The 27170-nt window shown below is 41.2% G+C and overlaps 1 protein-coding gene across 1 annotated transcript in view; it reads right to left on the bottom strand.

Annotated features, from left to right (window-relative positions):
- Positions 1-4583: 4583 nt before the first annotated feature.
- The window catches only part of LOC101480143 (pleckstrin homology domain-containing family A member 7), a 142208-nt gene continuing 119621 nt past the window's right edge, over positions 4584-27170 (bottom strand). Inside the window, exons 10-28 of the mRNA XM_076886099.1 lie at positions 26177-26698; positions 24460-25015; positions 22162-22245; positions 19767-19820; positions 18262-18312; positions 16912-16992; positions 16133-16282; positions 15596-15697; positions 14476-14587; positions 13953-14083; positions 13625-13819; positions 13378-13474; positions 12544-12635; positions 11423-11686; positions 8211-8384; positions 7846-7979; positions 6820-6953; positions 6368-6408; positions 4584-5113 (exon numbers count right to left, since the gene is read on the bottom strand). Coding sequence (XP_076742214.1) covers positions 6383-6408; positions 6820-6953; positions 7846-7979; positions 8211-8384; positions 11423-11686; positions 12544-12635; positions 13378-13474; positions 13625-13819; positions 13953-14083; positions 14476-14587; positions 15596-15697; positions 16133-16282; positions 16912-16992; positions 18262-18312; positions 19767-19820; positions 22162-22245; positions 24460-25015; positions 26177-26698 — 2959 coding nt within the window. The 3' untranslated portion in view covers positions 4584-5113; positions 6368-6382. The remainder of the gene's footprint in view (positions 5114-6367; positions 6409-6819; positions 6954-7845; positions 7980-8210; positions 8385-11422; positions 11687-12543; positions 12636-13377; positions 13475-13624; positions 13820-13952; positions 14084-14475; positions 14588-15595; positions 15698-16132; positions 16283-16911; positions 16993-18261; positions 18313-19766; positions 19821-22161; positions 22246-24459; positions 25016-26176; positions 26699-27170) is intronic.

Raw genomic sequence — 27170 nt, 5'->3', positions numbered from 1 at the left:
GGATCGCAAAGAAGTCCGTAAAATCAGTGAAGAGAATGGTGTAGAAAATACTGGTTGTGATTTTCAGGCCCACATGCAGGCCTGTGTCCTAATGCAGAGTTATTACGATAACGTCTTGTGCTGGATGCAGTAGAGCATCTCCGGAGGTACACGTCAAACCCTCCCTTGAAGCAGATGGGCTACAGCAGCAGCAGATCACACTGTGTGGCACTCCTGTCAGCTAAGAACAGGAAACACAGGCTACATTCTAGCACAGGCTCACCAAAGTTGGACGACAGAAGGAGGATTTCTGGATGAATCTTGCTTTCTGTTGCGCGATCTGGATGGTATAGTCAGAATTCGGCACACACTGCATGGATGTGTGGATCCATCTTGCCTTGTGTCAGTGGTTCAGGGTGATGGTGTTGGAAATATTGACTTGGCACTCCGGGGCTCCTTGGCACCAACTGAGCATCTTTAAAACAGCACAGGCTGCCTGAGTATCCTTGCTAATCACATTCTTCATAAAGGGACCAGTGTACCCATCTTGTGATGGTTTCTTCCAAATGAAATAGAGAAACATGTCAGTTGATATAGATACCTTCTCAGTGTTCTGTATGAATAAATCTTCATGGTTTCTGTGATTTTCAGGCACAGTCCTATAACTGTAAATCCCCTTTAATGAAACCTTAAACGGGGTGTTTCTTCAATTCATGCCATGGTAATTATTCAGTTATAGATAATAACCAATTGGATGGTGGAAAATGTTAGTCCCAAGGGAAATACACTGGTGATACAGGAGATTCTTGCAGTTTTGCCACCAAGAGGTCAAAATCTCCACTCATTGATGACTCATAACTGGAAATTTATCTAGAATGTACTGTGCCTCTCACCCAGTCTCAGCTAAAGTAGGCTCCAAACAGCAAAGACTATCAGGTTAAAGCTGGTCTCTATTTCTAACAAAGTGTATACCAAGCTGTACATCACACATGCAGTTGGTGAAACGGTTAACGGTGAACACGAGGACGGACATATTGAGGCTGCATCAAGGAGAGTGATGACACAAGATGAACAAATGTGATGGTGAAAACATATTTACTTGCAGGCATTGCAAAAACTCTCTGTGTAAAAGTTTGCTCTTGCATGGGTGGAGGGGCGGGTTAACCAGGATATCCAACTCCTTATAGCTTCCTCAAAACAAACAAGAATTTGAGATTTTGGCAAATAAACTTGTGCTGATATTTGATGGCCTGGATGAGTGGGGGCTGTCTTGTCTTGTATTTCAGAGCAAGTTTTGGTGGATGTTCTTCTGACAAATCTGTTGGAGGGGAACCTGTTGCTCTGTGCACATCTGGATTACCACCAGTCCCACAACTGCAAATTGCATTCTAGGTGACTGTGTTGTTTGAGGTACCAGGATTTAAGGATCCACAGAGGGAAGACTACTTCAGGAAAAAAATAAATACATTTCAGATTAAAAGATTACCAGTAGAGTCATTTTGCATATTCAGTCAACCACAAACAAATATGTTTTGTTGCTTCAGACTTTAGTCATCCAATCTAATAAACACCAAAAGAGTCAATAGCAGAATAATTGGTTTGGCTGAGAAGATTTGGGACATTTTTCATGGGCGCAACCCCCCTTACTTTTGTGCTAAGTTTATTTACATATATAAAAAATATTAGCCACCGGTAGCATTTCTTGATGTCACCCACTTCCTCTGTCTGTCGATGGTACATTACATGCAGGGATAGGCTTCCACAAGAGTTCCTCCTCTTGTTCCTTATCACCATCTGTCTGCAGCTCATCTTTCTGATGTACTCGTAGATGCTCCGTTTCATCTTGTATTGTGACTCTGACACTCCCCACATATTCCCTCCTTCTGTTGCTCTTAGAGCCTCAGGGTGCTGGAGTTCTGTGCATTGTCGGGAGTTTTCATATCTTGGCATCAGTGGCATCCATCTCGTCATGTGGCCAGCTTATTATTCCAGCTAGTATCTGATGACTGGTAGAGCTGCACAGATGGTTTGGATCTTGTTCCTGCCATTGAGCTGGATTCCCAGCAACTGACTTACCTTCTGGAGATATGTGGCTGACCTTCATGCATCTTCATTAGAATTCCTGTTGGCCTGTGGGACACTCAGGTACTTGTAGCTGTCCTGTATATCTGGTATACTCCCTTCTAGCATGCATTCATTCCGCATTATCTTCCCTCCCTTTGCAACAATTTGTCTACACTTATTCAGTCCAAATTAGATTCTGATGTCCTCACTGTAGAAGCTGGTGATATAGATCAGTGCGTTTATGTCTCCCTGGAATGCAGCTTGATGTCATCCATGTACAGAAAGTGTCTGATGGTCCTTCCACTTCTGAATCTATATCCATATCCACTTTTAGTGACGAGCTAGCTTCAGGGGTTGAGGCCTGTGCAGAACAGTAGGGACAGTGCATCACCTTGGTGTATTCTGCACTTCATAGTAACTTCTGTGATTGCCTTGGAGTTGGTCTCTCACAGTCCCAGCAATTTCCTGATGAATGTTATCGGCATACTATTAGCCTTTTACAGTGCCAAGCACTCCAGGATCCATCTGTGGGATAGTGAGTCGTAAGCTTTCTTTTAGTCAATCCAGGCAGTGCTCAGGTTGGCTCGTCTGGTCTTAGAGTCCTGGTCTACTGCACTATTCACCAAGCAATTCAATTTTATTTATATAGTGTAAAATCAGAACTACACGCCAAAGCCTTAAGTTTGTAAGGTAAAGACGCTACAGTAATACAGAGAAAACCACAACAATCATATGACACCCTGTGAGCAAGCATTTGGCAACAGTGGGAAGGAAAAACTCCCTATTAACAGGAAGAAACCTCCAGCAGAACCAGGCTCAGCGAGGGGCGCCCATCTGCCACGAAGGCTTAATATTGTTGGAAAATAAATTACACTCAACAAAAATATAAACGCAACACCTTTGTTACTGCTCCCATTCCCCATGGGATGGACGTAGAGACCTAAAATTCATTCCAGATACACAATATAACCATCCCTCCCAAACAGTGGTCACAAATCAGTCCAAATGTGTGGTAGTGGGCACATCTGCTATATTGAGATAATCCATCCCACCTCACAGGTGTGCCACATCAGGATGCTGATCTGACATCATGAGTAAATGGTAAATGGCCTGTATTTATATAGCGCTTTACTAGTCCCTAAGGACCCCAAAGCGCTTTACATATCCAGTCATCCACCCATTCACACACACATTCACACACTGGTGATGGCAAGCTACAGTGTAGCCACAGCCACCCTGGGGCGCACTGACAGAGGCGAGGCTGCCAAACACTGGCGCCACCGGGCCCTCTGACCACCACCAGTAGTGCACAGGTGTACCTCAGACTGCCCACAACAAAAGGCCACCCTGGAATGTGCAGTTTTTTGCGCTATTGGGGGTCTGGGGACCCAGAACCGGTCAGTATCTGGTGTGACCACCATTTGCCTCATGCAGTGCAACACATTGTCGCATGGAGTCTATCAGATTGTCAATTGTGGCCTGTGGAATGTTGGTCCACTCCACTTCAATGGCTGTGCGAGGTTGTTGGATATTCGTGGGAACTGGTACACGCTGTCGTATACGCCGGTCAAGCACATCCCGAACATGCTCAATGGGTGACATGTCCGGTGAGTATGCTGGCCATGCAAGAACTGGGACATTCTCAGCTGCCATCTGCCCTGAACAATGTGAACCATGATTCATCCGTGAAGCGCACACCTCTCCAACGTGCCAGACGCCATCGAATGTGAGCATTTGCCCACACAAGTCTGTTACGGCGACGAGCTGGAGTCAGGTGAAGACCCCGATGAGGACGACGGGCATGCAGTTGAGCGTCCCTGAGACGGTTTCTGACAGTTTGTGCAGAAATTGTTTGGTTGTGCAAACCAATTGTTCCAGCAGCTGTCTGGGTGGCTGGTCTCAGACGATCTTGGAGGTGAACCTGCTGGATGTGGAGGTCCTGGGCTGGTGTGGTTACACGAGGTCTGCGGTGGTGAGGCCGGTTGGATGTGCTGCCATATTCTCTGAAACACCTGTGGAGACGGCTTATGGTTGAGAAATGAACATTCAATGCACGGGCGACAGATCTGGTTGACATTCCTGCTGTCAGCATGCCAATTGCACGCTCCCTCATTGCTTGTGGCATCTGTGGCATTTTGCTGTGAGACAAAACTGCACATTCCAGGGTGGCCTTTTGTTGTGGGCAGTCTGAGGTACACCTGTGCACTACTCATGATGTCAGATCAGCATCCTGATGTGGCACACCTGTGAGGTGGGATGGATTATCGCAATATGGCAGATGTGCCCACTACCACACATTTGGACTGATTTGTGACCACTGTTTGGGAGGGATGGTTATATTGTGTATCTGGAATGAATTTTAGGTCTCTACGTCCATCCCATGGGGAATGGGAGCAGTAACAAAGGTGTTGCGTTTATATTTTTGTTGAGTGTAGATTATGTTTATATGTATTCTCTAATATGCTTTATTCAACTTAAGTTGATGAATATATATCCAGAAAAATAATATTTTTTAAAAATGAAAAAAAAAGACAAGTAAACATTTTCAATCTTAATATTTATTTTTGTAATAACTTCTTTTAATGTGTTAAACTGTATTATTTTTTAATGCTTTTGTGATGACTGACGGGTTCTGGATCATCAAGTGACAGTGCTGGGAAAGTATATGAAGCCCATGAAGCTAAACACTGCAATAAATAATGGTCAAAGTGATCTCGCTGCAATTTAAAACTGAAATCCAGCTGAAATGAAATCCAGCTAAAACTTTCATGTCAACAGTACAGGTAAAGTAAATGTAGAGTTTAAAAAAGCAACTAACTTGTGTTAAAAATAATTACTTAAATGTGCAGTGTAATTGCAGAAGCAAGAAAACCTGATACCACTTCAGAAATATGAATGAAAAACTCTTGAAAAAATGTGTTTAGTCCTCAATCATTAAAAAAAGGCATTTGTTATATGTAAATCAGTCCACTTCCAATGATTAGATCCTTCCAGTTCAAGCTCCTTTCACAAAGACTCCGTTTTGTTGCACCGGTCGTTCCTGTGGATCAGTGGTCTGCAGTAGCTCTTGCTGGAGGAAAGAAAAAGAAAAGTTGTTTCATCAGTAGATTTTACTGCACTCATATTTTATTACCAAAACACACACATACACATATATATAAAAACACTGACAGATTTTAACAGTGATAAATCCACAAAACTGTTCAGGAACATTTCAAAGATTACACAAAACAAACAAAGGCGCTGATCCAACATCAACACTTCCTAAATCCCAATCTGAGTGTCAGTGGGAGGCACCTGAATATGCTCAATCCACAGAGGACCCACCCAGCAACCCTCACGACTCAAAGTCTCCAATGTCCCAGTGCAATAGGCCACAGGACCACCCTGAGGTCTACACAGCAGATTATTCTGTGCAGAATACAAACATATTTCCAGCAAACAAGATGTAGGATTATTTTCCCCTCAAAAAATATGTCCCTTGTAAACAGTTTATGCATACGTGGAGGAGCCCTGAATCAGGTGCCTATCAACATTACTTTGAACATAAAACCAAACAAAAGACATCATTTGATTGAACTGTTTGATGCAGGTCAAACAGTTCAATCAACTGCTTTTAAAGATCAACAGCCCACCTGTACCAAAACACCACTGGAATCAGAAAGGCCACAATGGTTTCACCAAAGCAGCATCTCCACTTCATTCGAAATGATTCCTGATGGGGAATATCTGGCAGGTTTCACAAAGTCGGATTTTGACTAGAGATGAGCTCCAACTGATCAACGAATTGGTCTTCTGGAACAATTTCCCTTGAATTTCTAATGAACTGCTTGCTTCCCTTCACTCCAGCAGAGTTCAAAGTTAAAAGGAGGATTCAGCCAAGAAATTTACAATAAATTATGAATAACTTATAAATTATGAGCCATGTTTTGTCAGCAGCTGTCACTGAGCTCTCACTGTGTTAAAGGGAAATCCAAGCTTTGAGTTCATTGGACTACAGTGGCTTTTTTTAGGCTCAAAATGGGTCATTTTATTTTGGTTAGCAGACACATTTTATTATAGAAGTCAAATATATCAATGTGAAACCTGCTCCCTGGGGCTCTTTGGATAGAATATCACCCAGAAATAAAGAAACCAGGACTGTCCACAGATGTTCTAGGGAAAAAGTATTAAATGGAGAGATAAAGATTTTAAAAAAACCCAAGAACTTTTGTCACCAATCTGTGCACATTCCTTACCCTGACAAAACAACATATACTTAGACATACACACAACAGACACAATAAATTCACACAACATGAACTGGAGGTCAGGGCAGGTGTACCTGGACCAGATATGCTCACCAGCTCTCCAGTCTTTCAGTCCCTACACACCAGGGACAATGAAAAAAATCACACTTTGCCAGACTGAGATGTCGATCTAAGATTTTTCCTGCTAAAAGTCTACCACTACCACTAAACCATGAGTAAAACAAGAATTGATTGTAACCATAGGCAACTACAGTGGCAGCCACAAACGAAAACAGATGAGAGACTCGAGAAAAAGGATTTTGTTTTGTACTTTCTGTGAGAATTGTTATCAGGTTCACATTTGATAACTGAGGTTTATTGGATAGTTCGGCAAAGCAAGGACCTTCTGGTTGGCCTTTACTTCGCAGTGGTCTCATTTTAGGCATGACTTGCGCTTCTAGTAAAAGTTAAGGTATTTAAAATGTGTTCATGAAGGCTCAGAAGTGCAGTCGAGAAAAACTTTGCTGTGGATGTTTGTCTAACTAACCTGCAACAAGCTTGCTCTTGCGCGAGGCCTCTGAAGCCAGCATCTGGGACACATTCATGATCCTTTCCTGCTGCTGCAGAGCTGAATCCAGCTCAGTGAAGTCCAGCGGTGCAGATGGCTGTATGTTCTGGACACTGCATAAAAGGACACAAATGAGACTGACTATATAGTGTTGATTTGAACAGCACACTTGAACTAAGAAGCTTTATGGACCTATCGACCATGAAAACAGTTATGGAAATTATTCAGAAAGCACACAGGAGATGTTTGGTACATTTACAGTACTTAATTTCCCTTTTGAATACGTATAATGATTGTGGGATTATTAATAACAAGCACTCAGAGAGCACAAACCTTATTATTTTTTATTGGATTCATTCTCTTTCCTTTGACAGTACTTTCTTAAAAGATGTTACGCATTTTGGGGTCCAGTTAAAAGAAAGGCAGACATGAAACGTAAAAGTGAGGTTAGAGGTCAAATGTGATATGATATTTGGATGCAAACTCTAATGTGATATTTAGAGTCCCCATAAACCAGTATCATTTCCTACATGTTGCAAACACAAACAAAGGCAGCAGAATTTTAATCATAGTTTTTAAGATAAAAGACATTTTATGAAAATTTGACCTTATTTGACCTTGAAGGAGAGGTGAGATATAAAATATGATGTATTTAAAATCTTTATACAGTACTTTCTATGTGTTGATAATACACAGCACAGAATCATAGTTTCTAAGTTAAAAAGCTTTTTGTCAACCAATAAAACATTAAGTTGACTTTGAAGACCTAAGGATAATTTCAGTGGATTGTTGACCCCACTCTGCTCCGCTAACTACACTGAACCTTTCCTTCTACCATATTTACAGACAGAATGACATGCACACACACAAACAAGTGTTAATGTATCTGATGTATTACCACTAAGGCCTTACCTCCCACCTGGTATATATCCAAGTGCAAAAAAAACGACATCTTTACCCCTAAATTCCTTCAACTGGTATAACTTCGGTATGAGCACCATCTACCTGGATTTGGCCAGCAGGGTCTTGATTCGCTCAGCCCGACGGGCACGTTCCTCCAGCTCCTCTGGACTAAGAGGCTCATCGGTGTCAGACTCAATGTAGCGCTCAGGGATGAGAACTTTTTCTGGTTTGGACAGCTGCATGTTGGGCAAACAGTTAGTCACACACATTGGTCTGTGGTTTGAAAGGTAGAGATTTTTATTTCAAATGAATTTTTCTTTTCATTAAACACCAAATCACAGCAAAAATCATGTCAGGGAACTTTCAGGACCAAGCCTCAAACTCTTTGACAGGAAGAAACCTCTGTATTAGTGATGCTGCGACTTTCTCACTGAGCTGCTTCTAACTGAAGTCACATGTGTGTGTACCTCTCGGCTGATATCCAGGTCATAGTCGAGAGGTTCCACATCCACCTCTCTTATGCGTGTAGCTGTTACTGTCACCCACTCATCTGACTGGATCCTGCCCCTCTCTTTGACTGGATTCCACCCTTCATCGCTTTGACCTTCTGCCACAGGTCGCTCCTCCTGCCAGTCAAACACCTGCAAGGGGGACGAGTCAGAATTAAAAGCTTACCACACTGTGGGGGGGGAAAAACCCTATTCTTATCATTAATAGAATCTTGAATCATTTAGTTAAGTTAAGGAACAGTCTTGTGTGTTAAATATTAATACCATTATTATCAGAATGACAGATTAGCCAAATCTGATGTACACAGTGTTTATAAATAATGATTCCAGGTCAGATTTCCTGCAGTAACTGCAAGATTAAAGTTAAAGCATCAGCTGCTGTACATATTAGAAGTTCTTTTAGGCTGTAATGGTTTTTTTCAGAGATGAAGGCATTAGTAAAAAAGTAACTTGACAGATTAAAATTTTTAAAATTACAAAAATGTATAAATTAATTAATAATAAATTAAATATCTGGGTCACTGAAACATGTTTTTAATCAACACTGCTAAAAGTACTGGTTCCACAAAAAAATAAAAATGTTGTGCAGGATAAGACTGACTACACAAAGAAACTCTACCTGCGTGCATGTGTAATGTTACTGCATTAAGCTGTGGTTCAGACAGAGAGAGGCAAACATAATCACATCACTCGTGTAACCAGGAGTAATTACAGCAAGTTCACCCAAGAATTTGAAAAGACTGTTCTTAGCATTGTAACCACAAGCAACTACAAGACAGCCAAATGATTCGTATGTGTTTCTGGATCTGCCCTTTCTTCTTTGTTTGTGTGTGTGTGTGTGTGTGTGTGTGTGTGTGTGTGTGTGGTGAGAGGTACTTGAGAGTAATCATCCAAGGAGCATCAAAGCCATGCATGCATCCTTCCCACTCCAGTAGCCTGCAGCAGGGTCTGAGCTGCTGGTGCTTTCACATGCTCTGAGAAACACTGCATCCCATGCCTTGCTGTGCTCAGGAGAATCAATCGCACACAGAAGGACAGAGATAAAAAGAGAAGACCATGCAGGCACAGATTCCTCAAACCCCCACCGGATTAGGAAGAACACAGCAAAGAACAGATTCAGAAGCAAGAAACTCTTTATTGTCAAGTGCAAATCTCTACATGATAGAAAAGAAAAGGTGAAAGAGTTGTGCATTGCTTCTCGATTACACAGAATTAGGTGGCGATTAGCAATTCACTTCTTTAAGTTCTTTACTATATTTCTACTCTCCAACTGAGCATCCTCGTGTTACTACTCCACACTTTGATCTGATAGGCTTTATGTAGGTGTGAAAAGATAAAGACAATATGGCAGAAGAGCTTTTGGGGTGAATATCTGACTGAAAACAAGGAGTGGACAGCTGTGCCATTTGAAGGAACATAACTAGAACAACAGTAACAGGGGTTATTTGTTTCAAATGTTAGCAGGAAATGTGTCAACAATACACGGAGTAAAAATAAGCAAAAAATCTCTTTAATGCATCTTTGTAAATCTGATAAAGACAAATTTCTTTTTTTTCCTCTCTTAAGGACATTAATGCCTCAGATCACTAAAAGTTGTTTAATTTTCCCACAGATCTCCTGTGACAAAGTTGTCCACTTTTTGTTCACACACACATATTTTTTTATTGCATTTCAGCCCAGTTGCTTTATCCAGTCATGTATTATTATGCTCTATAAAAAAACAAAACAGGCCATCTTTCTTTTCCAACATTAAAAATGTCAGTGTAATTATGAAACACAGTCAAAAGCTAAAAAGTAATTATGTAGTTTAAAAAATGATGTATAAATAAACATGTCTAATGCTGGTGAAGTACATAAAAATAAAATATACTCTGGCATTATCATTATTGTTATCGATATCATTATTATCATCATGTGCACTGAAAAGGGTGAAAATGATTAGCAGAAGGTGACAAGCTATGTATTGCTTACTGTTATAGGAAAATTTGATTTCAAGGGTTTATGGGAAATGTAGTTGATTTACAGGCAGCTCTCACAGCTGTGTGGTTAAACATTTGGTTAGTCTGCTATCATAACACCAGTACGGCAGTTATCGTGTGTCATGTAACCTTACAGGAAGACTTTGACATTTTAAGCTTCAATATTTTTTTTCCATCCAAGCACATTAGCATCTACGGTATTCTTCACTGAGACCAAGGGGCACAGCTAGCTGTAAGCTAGATTTACTCTAAGTGTCAAATGTCAAAGTTTTCCTTTAGGGATAAAAACCAGCACTGTCCCCACAACTTCCTGACTAAACTCTGCTATTGCACATAATCTATGATTCTGAAGTGGGGACGCATGCTGTAAACACACCATGATTAGCTAAAATGCTGATTAAGGAGGTACATTTAGGACAAAGGCAAAAAAGATCGTCAACATAACAAGGCACTTGGATTTTGAGTGAAGAAAAGAAAGCAGGGAGGCGGGATCATGATTTTTTTTTGTAACATTGCATCTGTCTTCATTTCATCAACTTGAAAATGTATATTTTCTTTTTCTGACATTTTCCCTCACTCTTTTATATGCTCTAAATACCAAATCTCTACAAAATATAACTGTACAGCTGTATACTGAAAATATCACTCAGTAAATAAATAAAAGTGTACAAGTACACAGTATGTAGATGTACATAAATGGATTCTTTTCTCTACTTTGTGGTGACTAAAACTGAGACAGGAAGGCAGATTGATGCCTTCAGCTCACTCCTCTTCTCAATGGATTTACATTCAGAACTGTGTCAGTGAGGTCCCACCAGGGAGCAGTGGAAATAAAGTTCACTTTCACCTGAACCTTTAAATAATAAAATAAAATAGACAGGGCATCTTTTTTTCTGGTCTGAAACTAGCCAAGCATTACCCACAATCCCCTGTGCTCCTTTTCTCTCCAACTCTTCTTATAGTATTATCCACGCTAGCTAGCCAGCTGTAGTCAGTCCCGCCCTTTAGCTTGTTAGTGCTTTTGGCTACCATCAGTGGCTAGTGGTTACACAAGGCAGGCAGTGCTAGTGTGTTAGCATTTCCACTAGTATATTATGTGGCTGGGGGTGGGAACGTGGCATATCAGCTCTGGTGGTGGAGGTGGTGCTCCCTGTGCCTGCTGCTGCTGCGGTGGGGTTGGGAGTAACGTACGGAGGCTGGAGGGTCGGACGTGCTCGAGGGCAGCCTTGAGGAGGACGACGAGCGTTGGGCGGTGACGCTGGAGGCAGACAGGCCCGTGCTGGAACGCTCGCCCTGGCTGAGGTTCCTCTTGCGCTCCCGAATTAACGCTTTCTGGTGGCGCTTCATTCGTTCCAGCTGCTCCTCCGCAGTCATTCGGCCTCTGGCCTGGCTGCTCGAGGGCTGCAGGACTTCGGAAGTTGATGACAGACACTCCAAGGCACTCTTAGGTCTTTCCTAGTGAGTAAAGGCAGGAAAAAACAGAACAAGGAAAGCTTTGGTATGACATGGGGATGTTTGGTTAGTGCTATAAGAGAAGAAGTCTGAATTCCCACCCTTAAATCCCAGTTTCTATCTTCACTCAGACCACATATCCACTCTAACAGTTTCCATTTGGGAGAGGATACAGTCCACCCTAACCAATCATTAGAGATCAACTATCCACCTTACTATGAAGCCAATTAGATGCATAGCCATGCCAACATGCTGCTTTTTATTGAGATTGTAAGAGTGAAGTAGAGCAAAGTTAAAACTGTAGCCATGGCTGACAGCTGCTGAAAGAAAGCAAACACTGGCTCTTTAAAATATCCATCTTACAGCTTTACAGTGGTTTCTATCCCACCAGAATCATTGACTGACTAATCATTCGTCCTCACACGGTGCTAACTGGACCTAATCAAGAAAGCTTTTTTTCATCCACACTGCCAAATATATCAGTTAGACTGGACACATTCGAAGATCTGGGTCTGGACCAATAAGACAGATCAAAAGTGGCAGAAAACAAAATGGACACAAAACCAAACAGTAAAATAGCAGAAGTAGTAAATGCAAAAGAAAAATCAATTTGCCTGGATACAGATGCAAAAAATCTGTTTCTACTGCTCACACAGATGGTCCACAAACCGAGTGACAAAACTGGGAGAAAGTTGTAGTGAGAGATTTTTCCAGTGGTGTCAGTTTGCAAACATATCATATTAAAAACAAAAACAAACACGTAATTGAACATAAGATTAAAACAGGACTCACAAAAAAAAAAAACAGGCTTTTAAAAACAGACAAACCCTGAGTTTGTCCAGTTTATTGTCTTTACTCACCTTTGCTGCAGAGCTCCCAAGTCCTCTCCTTAGGGTGACGTAGGATGAGATGAGATGAGATGAGTTGGACTGGTTCTGTCGAGAGGAGGAGCCTGACAGACCAAGAAAATAACAAGAGCAGTAAATTAATTTAATGAAAACATTGAAATCTCTTATGGAATATCTACTAGGAATATGGACTTGAATTAATATACAAATGTTGTGCTGTCTGAGGGGTCAGGTGTTATAAAAAGAATCAACATTAAAAGATGCCTTCATGTAATTGGCAAACGTAAAAACTGTTTACAAAATCAGATTCTTTATTTTAAAAAATGTTACATTTTAGATTTTAAAAATGTTAATTAAATTCCAGATAATCATCCACTGTCAAACATCAGCCTCCAAATGATGACAATTCTATAACTAAAGGAAGGCTTATTAGCGAGATAAGCAGCTTTGAGTAGTCAGAGTAGAAAAGCCCTGTGTAAGTACCAGTCCATGTACCATTTAATAAGAGCATGTTTCAAATTTTAACTGATGAATACTCAAGTCTAAAGAGACTTCATCTTAGTTTCTTATTAAAATAAGTATTTTCCACTACACACTTCCTCTTTGAATCTTTTTATGATTACACCTCCATCTTTTACATCTCCATCCCATCATAACACAACTCTATTCTGTATTTTTAAATATGTATGTAGCCAGGACTTTTCATGGTATTTAAAATATACTGTAACTAGACTACACAATGCTGATGGGAAATCACTGGCTGCTTTAAAATTGTGTAATCAAGTTCAACAGGAAACCTTTTCCAGTCAGATACCATATATCATTTACACATTACTTTTCAGATACCTTTACTTGAGAAATACTGATAGTCAGTGTCAGACCCAATGTTGTGGTGGTTTACTCCTGGCAGCTCTGGTTCACTCAGGTATGAACGCAAGTCAGCCTGAAACCAGAAAAGATTAAACAGGAAGTTGGACTGGATAGACTTCTTTGGCTGCAGCGAACAATATAAAATGAGATATTTAACTGATCTAACCTGTAGAGAAAATACACACAGAATTAACACAACAACAGGGAGTAAATGGCGGCGTACCTTATAGTCTCCATTGACAACATATTGCCCACTTTCTCTGTCCCTCTTCCTCTCATCTGACTGGCGCTTCAGCCCACGCACCGATGTGTGGCGGATAACTGAGGCCTCTTTGGGGAGGGGCGGAACCACAGGAGGTATATCCTCATAGTCGTACTGGCGAGGCAGTGGTGGCCTGGGTGGGGCACTGTCCTCTGCCTGTGCAGCAACGAGGACAAGAAAGCATCGTTATTTTGCTGATAACATTTCATTTAGACTAAATCCAGCAACTTCGTGAAAGTTAACTTTCAGCTGACTCTGACGTTTTTACCAGCAGAGCTGTGGCACTCACCCACTTTGGCACAGTGCTGTGAGGCAAAGTATAAGAGTGGATGTTTGGGATGGAGCTGCGAGGAGGAGGCTGAATCTCTGCACTGGGAGAAGGCACTGCTGGTTCTGACACTGAAGGCACTAATTTCCTCTCTGGTGGGATGTGTGAATGCAGAGAAATCAGAATTTAGATTTTAAATATAAGACGTTTTACACTGAGGTTTACACCCAGGCACGGGAAGAATTTCTTATTCATTTACACTGAGAGAAGGAGTAAGAGAAATACAGTTTCAATCCAAGTTTGACTGGAAAGCAGAAGAACAGGGAGTGAAAGTCAGTGACATAGTCAGACTCACTGTAATAGTAATTACAGCACAATATGCACAGAATATAAAATACTAAATATCAGACCATGTGGCCATTTTTAGCTATACACCTACAAGGTGTGTTGAGATCAAGGCCTTTATTGGATCTTAATGACTCTCTTCCTATCGGGTTATCATTACCAGTCCCTGCACTGAGTCCTCTGGTTTTGGGCTCTCTACCTGGGTTCTGGACAGAGTCGATGGTAATCTTGTAGTTGGCTTTGCTGGCACTCAGTCCGGCCATCACATCTTCAATCCTCCACAGCTCGCGCTTCATCTCAGTTTTCTCTTGCTGTATAACAACATAAAGACAAAATCAGCAGAAGGAATCCGACTCAGTTCACCTCATATTTGATGTGGTTTCATTTTGGAATGCTTTACAAACATTCAGAGATGAACTTACACACTTGCTTTACTTCTCTCTGGGATAACTTTCTTGGAGATGAAATGCCGGTTTGGTAGCGAGGCTACAAATACACACAGCCGCTCTATCACGTGATGCATACTGCTCTGACGTGCTACGGTTATGAGCCGAGTTATGCCATGTCGCAAGTTTTGTGAGGAGCTTTTTTGATATTTAGTGGATGGGATTACATTTTTTATTTCTCTCTGATATCCAATCCAGTAACTTAGGTCAGTATTGGACCGATACCGATACGTAATATCGGATCGGTCCATCTCTAGTACATATATGCATCTCCTCAAGGGCTTTTCTTACTTGGCTACATCTAGTAAAGGGCTTATTTCTTTTATTACCAAGGAAAATGTTCTACTGTCTTCCACTTTAGCTCTCGATTTGATTTTGCAGGTCTTTTGGTGGTGTTGTGTTGTCTGTGCATTCCGTTCTAAGAATTTACCAACTCGTGATTTTTCAGGCGAATGATGCCCTCTTCTACTTGCATCAAGAATTCTCTAGACCACAACTGACCTATTGATTAATACTAAAAAGAAAGACTATTAAACAGGCCACACCCGGCCATGAAACTGCTTTCTCTTCAGTTGTTCACTTATGTTTGAGCATATTATTAAACTGTTTTTACACAGAGGGACACACACTATGTAAAAATTGTTGCAATTCTAAAATTGCTGATGCAATGTTTCTATTTTATTCCGAGGGTGAGAGTCTGCACTCGAGCAATATAGTGATGACAAAATACAAAAAAATAAATAAATAAAAATAAAAATAGTCTTCAAAAACAAAGAAGCGCCATATAAAATCCAGGCTATGAGTAAATGCCTGTTTTAACTGAAAATCCAGAACTAGATTGGCTCCGCTCTAACATGCAGTAACACGTTTTACCTGAGAGGTGGAGCTGTGGTTCATTTGTGCCTGCAGTGCTAGCCTCAACTGATCTACTGAATTCTCAAGCCTGCTGTACTCCTCCCAGGCATGTGCCATCTCCTGCATTAAACAAACACACACATGCAGAAAGACTTAATACATAGTCCCACGGTAAACGGGTTCAGGTTCTCTTATTTGTGCCTGTAGGGAGGTTTGATCTGCAGTCATCCATCCCCACATGCCCATTTTAGCCTCCCCGCATAAAAAAAACAATACAAACCAAAAACCCATAAGTCAATAATGGAGCACATTATAACGTGATGAATAAATAAATAATTAATCTACACGGTATCATATAAGATATAAAGGCCATGAGCTTTTTCCTGTTAAGTTGTATACACACTTTGTATACACACACAAAGTGTATTAGAGGCACACTGTTAAACATATGGCACATAATAACAAGCAGCTGCAAGCATTGAAACAAATGCATTTGTAGAATTATGTGTGGACTGTGAAATGAGTGTTTATACAATAACACTCAGTCATAGATACCGTGGAAACGCGGGATATTTGCGCCCTGATCGTCACCAGATCTTCCTGCAGCAGCCTCTGCTGGTAGGCGATTTTGTGGGCATGAGCTGGTTGTTCCTGGTACTGCTCCATCTGCTGATGGGACAAATCTAATACACTCTCCAGCTTGTCCTGAAGAGACAAGGTTGAGATCAGCATGAGATGAACAGAGAGCAACCGACCCCTGGCTTGTTTGTAGAATGCTGTTCTATAAATGGACACTTACTATTCAGCAGATGACTATTTTAAAATACCTCCAGGGGGCAGCATGTTTCCACAGAGCTGCGCTGCCATGAGATACCGACTGACTTTCATTAAAGTAGATCCTGAGCTGTATATGGTCAGACTTTAACTGCACGCCCTACATTATTTTGCAAATAACACCTTGTTGTATTCAGAATCTGATGAGGAATGTGTACTTTCATGTGGGGTTGTAACAGTAAAAGCTGAGGTAAATAAAGCGTCTGTCTCTACTTCAGTCGACTTTCCTAATTATGACAGTGAAGGTTACATTTAGCAGGAAACTTGTTTTGACTCTGATGTGTGCTGCCACATACTTTGACAGCTGCTTTAAGCTATTAAACTCAAATATATTTCAACTAATTACAGTATGGGGCACTTTATGTAGTATTTCCTAGAATTTTGTAACACTTTCCATTCAGACTGATAAGCCAGAATCAGGCTGACTCATCTGACTGACTACAGCGGGTAGAATGTCCTGGCATGGCTGGCTTAAAGTCTTTCTAACTATTACTGTGTACCTTGTCGTCCTTCAGGGAGCTGATCCTCGCCTCCAGATCCTTTAGTATGTTGTCCTGTTCACATAACCGACTCAACTTCACCTGCAGATGGAGACAAAGAGTCGAGTGGGCAGGGAAAGGAATGGAAGGGGGGTCCTTTGTACACTCACAGATAAAATGCCTCAAGTGCTCACCAAAGTGTGTGCGTGTATGTGCGTCTTGACCTCTGGTAATTAAGAGGCCCATTTGCTTAATTTACAACTTCCTCTTGTTTGTGTAGGTGCAGTGAATGAAAACGTCTCTGAGCGTAAGCATGTGTGAGCATTATAGTAACATGAGGGCACACATACTTGTGTATACGTCCATTTTAATGCATATGGGTTTAGCACACTTGAGATTTGCAGCCCTACAACTCCGCTGTCTCGTTTTGGTGTACTTAGAATTACTGTGAGTGAAGCAATTAAACAAAGTGAGTGCAACCCACCTGACATGTTTAATTACAGTGTCAGACTCTCAGAGCCTTGTTAATTAATCTCTGATTGAACTGAAAGCAAAGGTGGGATCACTTCATGCATGTAAAAAGGTTCAAAGTGAAAATCTTAATGTGAACAAAGTACCTCTCTGTATATATTGTTTTTTCTTTTACACTCTACATTGGTTTTTATATTCCACTGAATAAATTATTAATCTACAAGTTGTCTCCATGGCGATGTTGTTGTTGGAGCTCCTCAAATATTCATTGCAGACAACATGCTCATAAATTTTAAATAAACTGTGTGTGAGAAGTAAATCGTGAGAAATACTTTCATAAGAGAAAACGAAGACGGTTTGAAAAGCTGCAGGGAATTATCAGACTGAAAGACTCAAAGCTTTTGACTATTAACATTCTCCGCAAGATTTTTTCTCCTGAAATCTAAGTGTCCACCCACACTTTTTTCACAGGATCCATGTTTTGTTTTGCCTAAATTGCCCTTACTTTTCTCCCAACTGAACCACAACAGTCAGAAGAAACTAGAATTAAGTGTTCCCTTGGCTGAAAGGCAGCGAATGAGTGTTTGACTGTTTCATCTATTACATAAAAACATTAAACCTGTTTATGAATATTCTGAATATGCATCAAATAGAAAGGTCCTTGAATATATGTATATCTTTGTTCATTCAGGTAAATGCAGTTTGTAATAGAAACATATAACAAAAAAAACCTACAGCATCCTGAAATGTCCAACCAACACGCTTTTCACCGATTGGTTAAAAAGTTCTCGAGACATCAAAGTAACAACTGAAAATTATCAAACACAACCTCATCACAGAGTCTAAAGTGTATTTTTGTTTATGTTTTTTTTCTAGTGCAGTCAACAAGCTCGTACTTACATCCACATCACTTTCTGCAACCTTGACAGGTTTTCCTGACTCCTTCAGTACCTGGAAATTCCAAAATTAATATTTTAAGATATTAGTGTTGTGGTAAAAAACAAACAAAAAAGTGTACGACTCCATGGTACATCTGTGCTGAAGTAAGGGAAATGCAAAACACAGAGACCGGCTACAAACTATTATGGGCTGCGACAGGCTATCTATGACACATTCCCTAAGCCTTGTGTACATAACAGTATGAGACTTCTGCCACACAAAATCAGCTCTTGCCATGAACAACACAATGGCTATGGAGACTTTGAAGCTCTGCACAAAATGACTTATCGGTTTCCACTTGCTGTTTTTTTTTTTTTGTGAAAAAACAGATCTTTGAAGAATGCGCAGTGGAGCGAATTTCAGGTGCCCACTGTGAGGTTTACTGGCGTTACGCTCGCTAGCTTTACAAATCTCAGAATATAGCACATGTGCACCATGTTTAACACTAAAACTCACTGGTGACAGCTCTTTTTTTATTCATGTTTAGACGTTTTTCTGTTTTGCTCATTTTATTTTAGGAGTGTGTTCCCTTTTTTTAAATAAAACAAACAAATAAATAAACAAGACACAGTAGAGCCTTGCATCATTGTCAAGGAGGTGCAGCGTTTCAGAGACGATGGTAGAAGCAGCTGGCTTTTCAACCACCGGGCCACAGCCACAACACATGCACTGCCGAGCCATCCCATGCCCATTATTTAACAGCGCCATCAACATCGCCACATGGTGGGAGGGGGTTGTGTGAACATGGACAGAAGACATCATATTCAGTTCAAGCTGTAGATGCAGTGCTGTAGGCAATGGGATGGTCTTTCTAGAACACACACTCTCTAAACGTCTAAACATACACACACCCCATACACACAGACTATTGAGCTTGTGTCCCTCTGAACACTAAGCAAACATGCACGAGCAGGAATCACACCCACAAACACAGCCATACTACACACAGCTCTACATCTTTTAATATAGTGCACATACTGGACATACATGCGCGCATACACAGAGCTTACGTTCATTAGAGGCCTGAGAGGCCCAGCAGTGCAGTGCAGTAGTAAACTGTGAACTGCGAGGATCAGGGGCTCTAGAGCTCTGATCTGGGAGTCAAAAATCACAAAGACACAGAGCCGCAATCACAAAATGGCGGCTGCTTTTGTGAGATGCTTCTAAAACCACTCAAAGAGTTAGAAGATCACTGCAAGGATTTAGGGATGTTTGGTCCCACACAGATGCTTGAACATCTCCTTTTGTAGCTACAACATTTGTAGCTGTCTCCGCTCAACAGATCAACAAGGGTGAAGGAAGTGGCTGTCAGTAAGAATCACCACGCGTGTTAGATTACACTAGAGACATTTCAAATCAGAAAGGCGCAGCTGAAGGGAAAAAAACACTTAAAGTAAAGGAAAAGATTCATTAAAATAGCTAACGGGAATCAGGTGATCAACTTTGTCCATCATTATCTTTCTCACCTTTAGGTCCAGATACTCCAAGTCCTTCTTCAGCTGCATATAGGTGTCATCAGCCTAGAAGATGACAAATATGCAAGCTTGGATTACTGATGTGTGCCAACAGGCACTAAACAATCCACTGAAACATCAATCTATAGAAGCAACAGAAACTATTAATTTTGCATCCCGGGAGATTTTGGTATCAAATATGATGTGTGTGACTTGCTGTTATATGTCTACGCACACATGCACCACAATACACTGAGACACACAGTAAAAATGTGTTCATTTATTTCATGATCAGAGAAGTTGCAATCATCACAGGACGAGCAGAAACCAGATCTCTTAGAAGAAGTAGAAGATCTTGAGATATTGTTGAATTCAGCTTTGAATTCAGCCCGTACGTGCCACTCAAAAGTAAAATAGAAGCAAGAAGTAGAAGAAGCAAACTTCTATACAGCCGAAAATAAGACTCACGCATCAGAGGACCAAGCTGAACAACACATCCACAGGTTGCCAGTTTGCTAAAGCATGGGATGGCTTTGTGGACGTCGAAAAGAGAGCAACACAACATGCCATGAACAGTATCAGTAGAAGCACGACATGGAAACTGACCAGCCAAGAACAGCACATGGACAAGAGGCAGATGGTTCTCGATGCTAAGCAAAGGAACTTTAAAGTAGAAGTTGCCACTAATATAAGGATACTAGGATCTTATTGAGTCTTTTGGTTGGGCTTCATTCATCATCTGAGTTTTCTTGATCACCATTTCAGATTTTATATGTTTTTACAGTTGGTAACTTTTCAATACAGTATAAAGACTGTTTAGATGTGAATGGAAGTAAGAGATATGAGTATCGGTGAACACTGAAAGCCTCAGTTCAATGAAAGTATTTTTAGGCAGTATAATACCCTTGAGAAGATGGTGTGTTTGAGACTATAAGCTGATGCGATACTGTATAACCTGTGTATTAATGTTTTTGGGTTTCAAGTGTGAAAAGCACAATCACTCAGCATCCAGACTTGGTGTTGCGTGATCGCAGGACGAGGAGGGTTACAAAAATTACTTAGGATTGGAGAAATGCAGCTGCTTTCACTATAGAGAACTTCACTTGAAGTTATAAAATAGAAACTCATAGGCACTTTAAAAATAGATTTTCTGAAAATTACCACCTGACCTTGTGGTGTCTCAAGAGAAAATGCCAGGATGAACTGGTGACTAAGATTACTTACAGAAATTTGAATGCAAAATCAAAAGGTTATTTTCACAAAATCTTGTTAAAGATCAAAGGTTTTCAACACTCTAAAAGAGACTTTACAGTGACCAAAGAAATCACCACCAATGCATTACTTTTTTTTGTAAACCAGTACTGTGACCACTTATCTTAATTAGGATTGTTTTCTACAGGGCAACACTGTGGTCTGATTCCTAGCACACACAAAAAAGCAGTTCTGGATTTGAATTTTAAACCCAGAACCTTTTTGTACCTGTGCAGGTTCTCTCTGGATACCTCAGCTTCCTCCCACAGACAAACTGACTGACCCTACCTTGCACAGTGGTATAAATAATGCGCATAAATATTGAGCCAGAAAATGCTAATAATGCATTACATTAGGAACAAATTAAAGAGTTATGTGTATAAAATAAGCTATAAAACTGAAATGGTATTCATGATTTAAGACTAATGCAGCCCTGCACAATTTTTAGTGGCAACCTCTATGAGTCCCTGGTAAAATGAGGGGCAGACAGGCAGGCGTGCCGCATTAGCCCCCACCTGGGTGTTGCAAGGGCCAAGTGATGCCGAGAGGCCCATGTGTCCAACATGGGACACGGGAGAGGGGCCGGCGCTGAGGAGGGGACTGGTGCTAGTGGTGGTAGCACTGAAGAGGTGGTTGTGTTGGAAAGGATCTTTGGGACCATTGAGCCGCTGGAGCTGGGCTAACGTTTGCTGACGTGCGGAAGCCATCTTGGCCTGATGGCGACGCAGCTGAATAAGGAGCAGAGTGAGCTCCTCGGGCTGTCACATGCATCACAAGAGATTCAATCTAGCAAATCTTAATACTAAGCACAAAAGCTTCGCTCAGACTGCTCTTCTTTAAATACTATAGGTCACTTCACACAACTAATTGGCAAATTGTTTAGTCGATGGCTAATTTGCAGCTAAAATAAGGAGGATGAATGGTGCTGAAACAAAAGGCAGGAGGACAACAACATAGGCTACTGCCAACTGGTCAAGAACAACAACAAAAAAAGACTTATTAATGACTGGTTTATAGCAATCAAAATTCACTCATAGCAGAGAAATATTCCCCGAGTCACTGACTTATTGAGATGGAAAAGCTATGTATAAACAACAAGTTTATACAACCTTTAAAATTCACATTCACATTTCATATGTTTATTTGAGAAACTTACCGTTTTGCCATGAAGGCTGGGTGCACTGACTGTGTGAGTGATGTAGCCGGACGGAGGCATTGATCGTCTCTCAACAGTAGCAGCCTATAACACACAGACAACGCATTCATGTAGACTGTTTGAAGAAGTAAGATTAAAATTTCATATAAGACTTCATTCATATTAAATATTTATTACAGATTCAATGCAGTCTTACTCTAGACGCTATTTTCTAGAACAAGAGTGAATGCAGAATGCCACAAGTCTTGTTTTAGAAGATGCAATGTTTGATTGGATCTTAACATCGAAATGCTGTAATTTTTTTAAATCTCAGGGCAAAATGTGTGTGGATGTAATTATCCATCATTATTCACTCTATATTAAAAGTGGTGTATTCACACACAAATGGGCAGATGTTCATTTACATGCTTTGAATAAGTGAGAAAATGTGTTGTCAACAATGTATAATGTATACGTTTCAAGTCTGCTTTTGAGTGAGTGAGGATACAATGAGGCACAGTTCCAACATGTGCCTACGATGTTCAGAATGACTAACACTTTTCTGAATACAAAACTAACTGATATTGCATTTAACAGGGGGGGAAATCAGACAATGGTGCAATCTTGGAAGTAAGAATTAGATGAAATACATTTATCAATATATGCAACAGAAGCTGTAACAGTAGTTTGTGTACTGTCATCCTAATCAAGAACATCTACACAAGCTATCATTACAGAACATAACCCTCGTACATCACAACATTGCTTTGGAATACTTCTCTTTTTTTCCCTTTTTCTTGTATTATTATGTGATTAAATCTTGTGCATCTGGGGATTTGGGTATCATAAGATGATTCAGAGAGTGTAAGCTAACTGCCTAAAATGTAATTATGACGCCAAAAAACAGTGCTTCTTCCCCGTTATGTAAAGTTTTAATCTCATTCCATTGATTAAGAACTGCCTGTAATTTTCACAGTGTGTGTGGACACTTCTCTGTGCACAGTATCACCACTTTGCCTAAAGGAACCTGGACATTATTAATGTTATCCTTTCTCTTTCATGCATTAATTATACTGTATCTGGAAACTACAGCCACAATTACAGCCTAAAGTCTTTTTGAGTGTGATGCTACAAAGTTGACACACCTATTTTTGGGCAGTTTCTCTTGTCAAGTGCACAGCCATTTTCACATATCTCCAGGGCTGGGCTCTGGCTAGGCCACTCAAGGACATTCACAGACTGCTCTCTAAGACACTCCTTTGTTATCTCGGCTTGGCTATCTTGGTTCATTGTCCTGCTGGAAAATGAACCTTCAACCCAGTCAGATCCAGCACACTCTGGAGCAGGTCATCATCAAGGACGCCTCTATGAAATGCTGCATTCATCATTTATCTGCATTTCATCCTGACTAGTCTCCCACATCAAAACATCCTCACATCATGACGCTGCCACCACCATGCTTCACTCTAGGGATGATTATTATGATAAGCTGCGCCCGATTTCCTCCCAATGCGATACTTGGTATTGAGGATATAGAGTTCAGTCTGTTTCATCACACCAGAAATTTTGTTTCTCATTGTCTGAGAGTCTGTTAGGTGGCTTTTACTAAGGAGTGGCTACAGTCTGGCCACACTGCCATAAAAGCCTGATTGCGGAGTCCTGCAAAAATGGCTGCCATTCTGGAAGGTTCTCTTCTCCACAGAGCAACACTGGAGCTTTGCAGAGTGACCATCAGGTTCTTCTTTATTTCACTGTCTAAGCTTTTCTGCCTTGATCGTTCAGACTGGCCATGCTGGTAGTACAATACTGGTAATTCCAGACATCTTCCAATTACAGACGATGGAGGCCTCTGTGCTCATTGAGCCTTCAATGCTGCAGAAATGTTTTAGTAATGTTCCCCAGATCTGTGCTTCAATACAATCCTGTCTCAGATGTCTACAGACAATTCTTTGGACTCCATGGGCTGGTTTGTGGTCTGACATTAACTGTTAAGTATTGCACCTTATATTGTTTTCCTAATCATGTCCAATCAACTGAATTTATCACAGGTGGACTCCAGTCAAGTTGTAGAAACATCTGACTGATGATCAGTCGAAACAAAATGCACCTGAGCTTATGTTTGAGTGTCATGGCAAATTTTTTTTTACAAGAATATCAAGCAAACTTTAGGGTATTGTATGTAGAAAATAATTTAATTCATTTTTGGAATAAGGCATGACAATCTGGACAATCTGCACTGTAAACATGAAAGCTGAAACCTAAAAACTATAACAACATTGAAGCACTATAACAAACAGTATGGCAGCTGGGTTATCTTACCTTAAACAGCTGTGATTTGGTCCTGCGAGGGGAAACAGTGAAGGGGATGTTCAACACGGATATATCACTCACAGGCTTGACTGTCACCCGCTCAGCCGGCGTGTGTGGCCTCCGTGCGGGGGACAGGGTTCGGCTGATACCAGGAGGAGGGCCTGGTGGAGGTATGTCTGCTGATGATGGTGGTACTGAGACACAGCGAGGAGAGCCCTCTGACCTAGGTGCTGAAGAGGAGGGAGGCACAGTAGATGGTGGGCGGGGGCCAAATGGATACTCTGGGGCCGGGGTGTAAAGCGGTGCGGTAGGGCTGCCGTGACGGTACTGGTGGCGCTGCTGCCACTCATACAGTTGCCAGACAGTGTTGGACGCCGGGCCCCCCTGATCTGGGGTCAGGCGAAAGTGACTCAGGCGGTCCTGGGCATACTTGTACTCGCCGAGTCGGCCAGGTGGGGGACTTTGGCGAGGAGTTTTTGGCAGGGTTTGGTAGGCGCCGATGGAGGTGTACTTGTGTTGCGTTGGTGGTGTGCGACGAGGGAGGGTGTTCTCTCTGGATGGGGCACTGTTAAGTAGAAACAGCAAGAAAACATTAGGCTACTTCTAAGGGCAAAAAGGCAACATTGACACATCATTAGCACTTAATTTGATATAAACTTATACTTTATTCGTTACTCCTGAGGTTCGTCATTTGAAGGCACAGTGTGAGTTTTATCTCCTATGCAGATGCCAGACAACTATACATACAGAAGTAAATGTTACTGGCACACTGCCTCCTTACACCTGAGCTGTATATCTGTAAAGTTTGGCCAATACTGTAAAAACCTTGGGGTGACTTTTAACAACCACTTCAGGTCAAACAAGCTTGTTGTTTTAGTTGTCCAGTCTTATTTTATGCAGATTAGGAGACGTAAGATCAGCTCGATTTCATCTAAAACAATTGTAAAGATGGTCATACATGGTTCTATCTCCTCTTTGTTAGATTATTGCAATTTATTCTACATGTTTAAGCTACAAAGACTACACCAACTTATAGCTGTTCCAAAATGCAGCCAGACTTCTTACTAAACCAAAAAAAGAGAACATGTCACTCCAGTTTTAGTTTCTCTTCATTGGTTACCCATTAATTTTAGAATTAAGGTTTTAATTATGAGAATTTAGTGTTGATTTTTACGGTTCGCTCTGGGCTCACACCAAAGTACATTTCAGATCTTCCGACACCATACGCTCCTGGTCATAGCCTTAAGCCCTTACCTAAAGCTCTGCTGCCCATCACACAACCTTGGCTGAGCACCAAGGGTAATCAGACTTTTTCGATCAGGACACCCACTCTTTGGAACAATCTGAGGAGACGGTTTCAAGGGGAGCTCACTATCGTCTTTTAAATCCCTCTTAAAGACATATTCTTCATAAGCAGGCTTTTTCTGTGCCTCCACTTTCACCTTCATAGCTGTTTTATCATCTTCTCCTAGTGATAATTTTTAATGTACTTTAATTTTTCATATCTGTTGCTAATTCACCTGTTTTTTTTGTTTGTTTTTTAAATTGGCTTTATCTCTCACTTTCATCTCCTTGTGCTGCCAGCATTCTGATACCTTATAAAGTTTCACTTTTATCTGTTCTTAAATTTTTTATTTGTTGTTTGTTTCCCATCTTGTTCTGTGAAGCACTTTGTAACTTTGTTTGGAAAGAAAAAAAAACATTTTTGTATATTGCAATGACCTACCCTTTGTACTCAGCCTTCTGTACTTTGACCCACTGCTCCACCTGCTCAAGGGTACTTCTCCTCTGAGCGTGCTTTTGTGTGTTATTAGCAGGTGGCTCTGGGGCCCTTTGATACGTCCCTGCTGCGATGCCGTTGGGTTCCAGTATGGGGCTGGGTGTGGAGACCAGGCCATTTCTTGTGCAAATGCTGGAGGGCAAAGTCGAAGCGGCTCGTGACGGAGCACGGGACGGCACCCTGGACACAGGCGCTGAAGCCGAAATGTGATCTGGCTGTGGTACGGCAGAGGGTGCGGGATTAGATGGGAGGGAAGTGTGCGTGTCCATTTCTAGGCCAGTGCTTCCTATGGGGGGATCCAACATGATGGTGGCAGGAGAGTCTTTTGCCTCTGCGTCACGGTGTATGGGCTCCAGGAGAACCTCATGAATCATCTGTCTTGTTGTCTCAGAATCGAAAGTCTTGGTCTTGTGGTGGCTTATATGGTTTGTCTGTGGGACAGCCTGCTGCGACAACTTATCAGCTGGTCTGTGGAGAGTGGAGATGGCAAAAATCAATGAATGCTGTCATTTTACACTCTTATACCCTTAACAATGTAATTAACAATATCTGTAATTCGGATAGCAGTTTTGTTCCTCAGGCTTTTCGAAGGACTGCAGTGGCTCCTCCTCAATAACAACCAAGTCTGTTTCGTTTCATTTCACGGATACCCCGTACACGTTATAAGCCAGAGTTCTAGCATTTTAATCTTCTTTTCTGTTGTAGTGAACTCAATTTGTACTAGATGGTGACTACCACATGAAAGGGAAACTTTTCCTCAGAATCCTTAGCTTTATGAGCAGGCAAAGACCAAAGAAGTCACAAAGCAAACAGATGACACTCAAAGCCTGGTAACCATATCTCTATTTCAACCACATTAATGAAATCCCATGTAAACAAAGCACTCAGCCAGAAGAAATAGGCCAGTCTCCGGCACACCAAGTCATAGTTAGTTTAGTTT

This window comes from Maylandia zebra, linkage group LG7 (assembly GCF_041146795.1).
Source record: "Maylandia zebra isolate NMK-2024a linkage group LG7, Mzebra_GT3a, whole genome shotgun sequence".
NCBI classification, from domain to species: domain Eukaryota; kingdom Metazoa; phylum Chordata; class Actinopteri; order Cichliformes; family Cichlidae; genus Maylandia; species Maylandia zebra.
The sequence above is the reverse complement of the archived record's forward strand: the minus strand, read 5'-3'. Positions and strand labels throughout refer to the sequence as shown.